Genomic DNA, 6745 nt, shown 5'->3' on the forward strand with positions numbered 1-6745 from the left:
TTGATTTTGTCGGTCGTGACTGGTCTGTGCAGATTCTGCTTCTTTTTTATTCAGTTTTGGAAGAATGTATGTTTCCAGAATTTATCCATTTCTTCCAGATTGTCCAATTTGTTGGCATATAATTGTCTGTAGTATTTTCTTATAATCCTTTGTATTTCTGTGGTGTCAGCTATGTCACTTCTCTTTCATTTCTGATTTTATTTTGGTCCTCTCTCTTTTTTTCTAGGTGAGTCTAGTTAATCTTGTTTAATCTTTTCAAAGGACCAGCTCTTGATCTCATTGATATTTCATATTGTTTTTATTTAAGGCTCTATTTCATTTATTTCTGCTCTGATGTTTATTTTCTTCCTTCTCCTCACTTTGGACTTTCTTTGTTATTCCCTTGCTAGTTCCTTTAGGTATAAGGTTAGATTGCTTATTTGAGGTTTTTCTTATTTCCTGAGGTAGGGCTGTATTGGTATGAATTTCCCTCAGGATTGTTTTCAGTGTGTCCCATAGATTTGGGGTTATTATGTTTTCATTCTCAAGGTATCCTTTGACGTCTTCCTTGATCTCACTGTTAACCCATTGATTGTTTAGTAACATGTTATTTAGCCTCCACGTCTTTGTGTGTTTTTCAGTTTTTTTCTCATAATTGATTCCTAGTTTCAAACTATTGTGGTTGGAGAAAATCCTTGATAGGATTTCTATCTTCTTAAATTTATTGAGATTTGTTTTGAGGCCTAACGTGGCCTATTCTGTAAAATGTTCTGTGTACACTTGAAAAGAATGTATATTCTGCTGCTTTGGGATGAAATGTTCTAAAAATATCAATTAAATCCATCTGGTCTGATGTGTCATTTAAGGCCGCTGTTTCCTTGTTGATTTTCTATCTGGAATTCTATCCAATGATATTCAACTCCCTCCATTACTATGACTGTATTATGTTGATCTCTCCCTTTATGTCTATCAATATTTGCTTTACATATTTAGGTGCTCCTATGCTGGGTGCATAAATGTTTATAAGGGTTATATCCTCTTGTTGGATTGATCCCTTTATCATTATGTAATATCCTTCTGTCTCTTATTAGAGCCTTTGTTTTGAAGTCTACTTTGTCTGATATAAGTGTTGCTACCCCAGCTTTTTGTTTCATTACCATTTGCATTAAGTATCTTTTTTCATCCCTTTGCTTTGTCTGTTTGTCTTTTGATCTGAGGGGGGTGTCTCTTGTAGACAGACTATAGATGGTTTGTTTTCTTATCCATTCAGCAGCTACCCTATGTCCTTGGATTGGCGCATTTAATCTATTTACAAAATAAAAGATTTTTTAATGTGACAATGGATTGTCTAACTCACATACTGAATTGCTCTATACAGGGAGATTTCACAATCCAAGAGCCATAGCCAAGTTGCTCTAAGTAGGATTTCAACAAAGTTTTAGCTTCTTGACAGGATTCAGATGTAGGTGAATCCAGCTACATAATATGTACTAGCTCCAAGTACATGTACACTGTCTTTCTTAGCTTCACTGGAAAGAGTTAAATCAGCTTAACTTTGCAGCCTTACAGGCAGACTGAGAGCATTTTCTTTTTTTTTGATTGATTTGAGAGAGAGAGAAAGGAAGTGAGAGAGCGGGAAACACAAATTTGTTGTTCCACTTATTTATACATTCATTGGTTGATTCTTGTATGTGCCCTGACAGGGGATCGAACCTGCAACCTTGGTGTATGGGGACAATGCTCTAACCAACTAAGCTACCCAGTCAGAGTGACACAGCATTTTTAAATGGGAAACTTTCAGTGATCTTCCTACGTAGGCATCCACAATCTTTAAAGAAATGTCCCTCTGTGCCCAATTTGGAATCAAGTATCTGTATTCCAAGTGTGTTTGAAATAAATATGCAGAAGGTACTAAACTAATCTGAGATCTGCTGAACAAATGAAAGTGGAAGTTTTGAAGTGAGTGCATTATCAACACGTTGCTTTATAGCAATTTCTAAGCCTCTAGCATCGCTGCAATTCCCATCACCAAGTATACTGATATCTAGTTGTTATAAAGTGACTCAGCAACGCTCCCTGTACTCCAAGCACGTCCCATTTTTTCAGTTTGTCACTTGAGGACATACTGCCTACTCTATTAACAATATCTGCAGGACAGTAGACATAGAAATTCTGCCTTCAACAGTCACATAGACTCGGTTCTTCATTGGCTTCAAATACAGACAGAGAATGTAGATTAAGACGCAATCGTGTCCTAGCTGGTTTGCATCAGTGGTTAGAGCGTCGATCCTCAGACTGAAGGGTCCCAGGTTCAATTCTGGCCAAGGGCATGTACCTTGGTTGCAAGTACCTTGATCCCTGGCCCTGGGTGGGGTGTGTGCAGGAGGCAACCAATTGATGTGTCTTTCACATTAAAGTTTCTTTCTCCCTCCCTTCACTCTCGCTGAAAAGCAATGGAAAAAATATCCTCAGGTGAGGATTATTTAAAAAAAAGACATAATAATGACTTAATCTGGGCTGATCCTTTAAGCAACTGGTTCACATAGAGGTAGATGTTGATATCCTGTTTGAGAGTGAGTAAATTAGAAGCTGGTTCTATACAAAATACTGATTTTTCCATCAGAGCAGGGTTTCTGCAGTAGTGTAGAAGTTGTCTATAAAAGTACCTAAGGAGAGCCCAGCCAGTGTTGCTCAGTAGTTGAGCATCAACCCATGCACCAAGAGGTGACTGGTCCAATTCCCGGTCAGGGCACATGCCAAGGTTTTGGGCTCGATCCCCAGTAGGGCCATGTAGGAGGCAGCCGATCAATGTTTCTTTCTCATTGCTGTTCCTATCTCTCTCCCTTCTCCCTTTCTAAAAATCAATTTTAAAAAAACATACATTTAAAAAAAAAGTACCTAAGGAGAAACCTTCTTATAACAATAGCATGAGTGTCAGGCAACACTTCCATTTGGCTAAATCACTGGCTGTAATTGTATTCACCTGTGCCTATAGCTACACCTTCTGGCCACCCGCTCTTTTAATTATAGAAGCAGCCAATAAATTGGTACATTTCAGATATTCTGAATGACTAGGAATTAGTTGACTGAATGTTTAACATTCTGGGAAATCTTTGCATACTGCATGTGTCTCCCTTCCTAATGTACTTTTGAAACATACACTGGTTCTGGTGAAGCAATAGGTTCTGCAGGGATAAGAGAAGGACCTGGTGTTTCTAAATTTTTTGGTTCAGGTTCACCCAATTTTAGAAATTCATTAAGAACTAATTTTGCTGCACTGGATCTAGACTCTTTATTTTGTCCCAATCCAGTCTTGTATTGAGTACCATCCACCACAGACAGCACAAAAAGCAAAATATGGTCCTATAACATTACCTGTTGTTACAGTTTCCTTAAGGTCAAGTTGAACCTGCTGCATTTGTGCAAACTGGTGCAAGGCTTACACATTTGTCTCTCCATGTTTGTATTTCATTATAAACTCCTAGCTATTTTGTTTTTGGAGGAAGAACAGGATTTGAAATAGATGAAAGGCCTTTGGAAAGCAATGGTTCTGGAAAATTACCCGTCACTCGTATAACCTTGGATGCCATATTCAACAGGCTGTAACTTTCCAAGGAATGTGCTGTGGGTGTAGTTACCATCTGGGCTGATGGCTGAACTGGCAAGTCCTTTTTCAGTATCTGAGCAAAACTAGGGACCTGGGAGCTCTGAAACTAGTCATTGTTGGCAGACATTCCTCACCAAAATCAGCCTTCCTACCCTGTCGGCAGAACCCCACAGGCAGGTAGCTCAGGCCAGGCCATAGGCTGCAGGGCTTGCCAGTAGACTATTGTTTCAGAATACACATTCTTTTAAATACACCTGGAACATTTTCATCAAGATGGTCCCTATGTGCCCTGGCTGGCGTGGCTCAGTTGGTTAGAGCATCATCCTGTACACGAAAAGGTGGTGGGTTCAATTCTGAGTCAGGGCACATGCCCAGGCTGTGGGTTCCATCCTGGTCAGGGCATGTATGGGAGGCAACTCTCCCTTCTTCTCTCTCTAAAATCAATTTTAAAAAAAACCATATCCTGCACAGACGGGTGTGGCTAAGTGGTTGAGAGTTGACCCAGGAACCAAGCAGTCACGGTTTGATTTCAGGTCAGGGCACAAGCGCAGGTTTCAGGCTCTTATCAATGTTCCTACCTCTCTATCCCTCTCCCTTCCTCTCTCTAAAAATCAACAAAAACATATTTAAAAAAACAAAACACAACATATCCTTAGGTGAGGATTTAAAAAAAAAAAGGAATGAAAACATTTCCACAAAAGACTTGTACATAAATGTTCAAAGTATTTTCATTCATAATAGCCCAAAAAATTAAAGTGACCCAAATGTCCAAAAATAACAGAAAATTTTTAAAAATCATGTTTATTCACACAATGGAATACTACTTAGCAGCAAACAGGTATAAATACCAAAACAACATTAGTAAACCTCAAAAGCCATTTTGCTGAGAAAGCAGCCAGACACGAAAGAGTACACATTGTTTGGTTTCAGTTACATAAAGTTTTAAAACAGTCAAACTAACCTAGAGTGATTGAAACCAGAACCCAGAACAGTGTTTGCCCAGGGGTGGGGCAGGAGATGGGGAAAAAACATGAAGCTGGGGCGGTATGATTACAGGGGTGTATACACTTGTCAAAACTCATCAAACTGGGCACATACAGGAGTCAACCGGTAAACGATGAATGAATGGAACAACAGACTGATGTTTATTTTCTCTCTCCCCCTGCCCCTTCCTTTCTTTCTCTAAAATCAATTTTTTAAAAAAATGTATTTATTGGGTGCCTAAAACTCGCCGCACTGCCCCAGGTATTGATACAGGTATTGGATACTATGTTGAGCAAAAACACAGATATAAAAGAATGTAAATCCAGTGGGGAAAATAGAGAGTAATTGATGTTAATCAAATCAAGAAATAAATGTAAAATAACACCTGTGATTATCAATAATAGGTAACATATGCTGAGCATTTACTATGTATCAGGCACAGGCCTAGCACTTTAAATGTAATAATTTGTTTAATCCTTCCATTAAACTTAGGCAATAGGTATCAGATATCATTAATCCCATTTTACAGAATGAGAAAGGCAGAGTTTAGTATCTTGCCCAAAGTCACACAGCTAATAAGTGAAGGAACAGAAATTAAGGTCTCAAAACAAAGGGATTTAGCCTAGTAAGGGAAGACAGGGAAGGCTTCTCTGAGGAAGTAACAACTGAGTTGAGGTTTGAAGACTATGTTAGCCAGTGAGAAAAACCACCTAGACAGGAGGAAGAGGGAAAGCCATGATAGCCCTGGCCTGGTAGCTCAGTGGGTTAGAGCATTGTTCGGACATGCCAAAGTTAGAGGTTTGATCCCCGGTCAGGGCACATACAAGAATCAACCAATGAATGCATAAATAAGTGGGACAACAAGTCAGTGTTTCTCTCTCTCCCTTCCCTCTCTCTCTAAAATCAACTTTTAAATTTTTTTAAATTAAGAAGAATGATCAAAGACCCAGTGGAAGGAAAGAGTATGGGATGTACCAGGAATTAATTTTTTTTTAAAATGGCTGAAAAGGAGAAGAGAACAAGCTGGGAATATGCTATGATGGAAATGGCAGGAGGAGGGTATGCTGAGTGGAAGTGAGTGATCCAGGCAAAAAATTACGGTGTCAGTGCGGATGGAGAGAACTAGATGGATTTAAGATACATATGTGGAAGTAAAATACATCTGACCTGGCGATGGACTGGACATTGAGGGTGATGCAGGAAGAATGATTCCTCAATTTCTGGCTGGCGTAACTTAACTGCACAACAGTGCAATTCACCCAAATAGAGAACACCAGGAGGCCCCGATTTAGGAAGATAAAGGATTTGCTTTGGGACATGTTGAATTTAAAATGCCTTTGAGATACCAGGCAGGCAGGTAGATTGTAAAGGTTTGTCTTTCATACTTAAAAGTCCTCCGGACAAAGAAATCTTAAGCAATTAACATGAGACTGTCTTGGGAGAAGAGGGCCTAGAGCTGAGCCTTGAGTCTACACTTACAGAGAGGGTCCTGCAAATAAGATGGGGAGAGACCACGCGAGCCAAAAAGAGTGTCACCGGCAGGAAGCGATGCTCAAAGGACTCAAACGCTAATGGAAACTCCCGTAGATTGAAAACTGGAAAGTGTCTGTTGGATTTAACGACTTGCAGGCCCTGTTCATTTCAGCCCGTTATTTCTATAGCGATCAAGGGGGTGACTGACTGGAGTGGGTTAAAGGCTTGATAGGAGGTAAGGGAACGAAACAGCTGGAAACAGACAACTCTGGAGAAGTTTAGCTGTGGGTGGAGGAAGCGCAGGACACTCAGTGGTCGTGGGGTGGGAGGTGGAGAGGGGGTATTACAGTTTATTTTGTTTCGTACTCTTAAGCAGGAAAACATAAGCACGTTTAAAAGACGATGGGAAAAATTCTTTCAAGAAAGAGTGATGGCCCCAGGGAATGACCCAGCGGTTCCCACCGTCCCCGCTACCTCGTCCTCCCGCGTTCTCTCCCCACCGACCCCAGCTCCTCTCCCCCTTCCCCACTACGCACAACCCCACGACCCAGAGCCACCCCAGCCCGCCGGCGCGGCTCGCAGGCGTCTCCTCACCGCAATGGCCCCTTCGCTCAATGACACCATGGCTCCGCCGCGCCAACTCCCGCGTTTTCGATCCTCCGAAGCCCCGGCTCCGCTCCTGGGGTCCGGCGCGCTCTAAAG

At 41.0% G+C, this 6745-nt stretch overlaps 1 protein-coding gene and 1 pseudogene across 1 annotated transcript in view; both read right to left on the reverse strand.

Moving 5' to 3' along the window:
* Positions 1-6695, reverse strand: part of RPA1 (replication protein A1) — a 53081-nt gene extending 46386 nt beyond the window's left edge. Inside the window, exon 1 of the mRNA XM_016211131.2 lies at positions 6638-6695. Within this exon, the coding sequence (XP_016066617.2) occupies positions 6638-6667 (30 nt within the window). The 5' untranslated portion in view covers positions 6668-6695. The remainder of the gene's footprint in view (positions 1-6637) is intronic.
* Positions 1081-3713, reverse strand: LOC107535620 (adenosine deaminase domain-containing protein 1-like; annotated as a pseudogene).
* Positions 6696-6745: the final 50 nt, after the last annotated feature.

The sequence above is a fragment of the Miniopterus natalensis genome, chromosome 17 (genome assembly GCF_054644295.1).
Source record: "Miniopterus natalensis isolate mMinNat1 chromosome 17, mMinNat1.hap1, whole genome shotgun sequence".
Lineage (NCBI taxonomy): Eukaryota > Metazoa > Chordata > Mammalia > Chiroptera > Miniopteridae > Miniopterus > Miniopterus natalensis.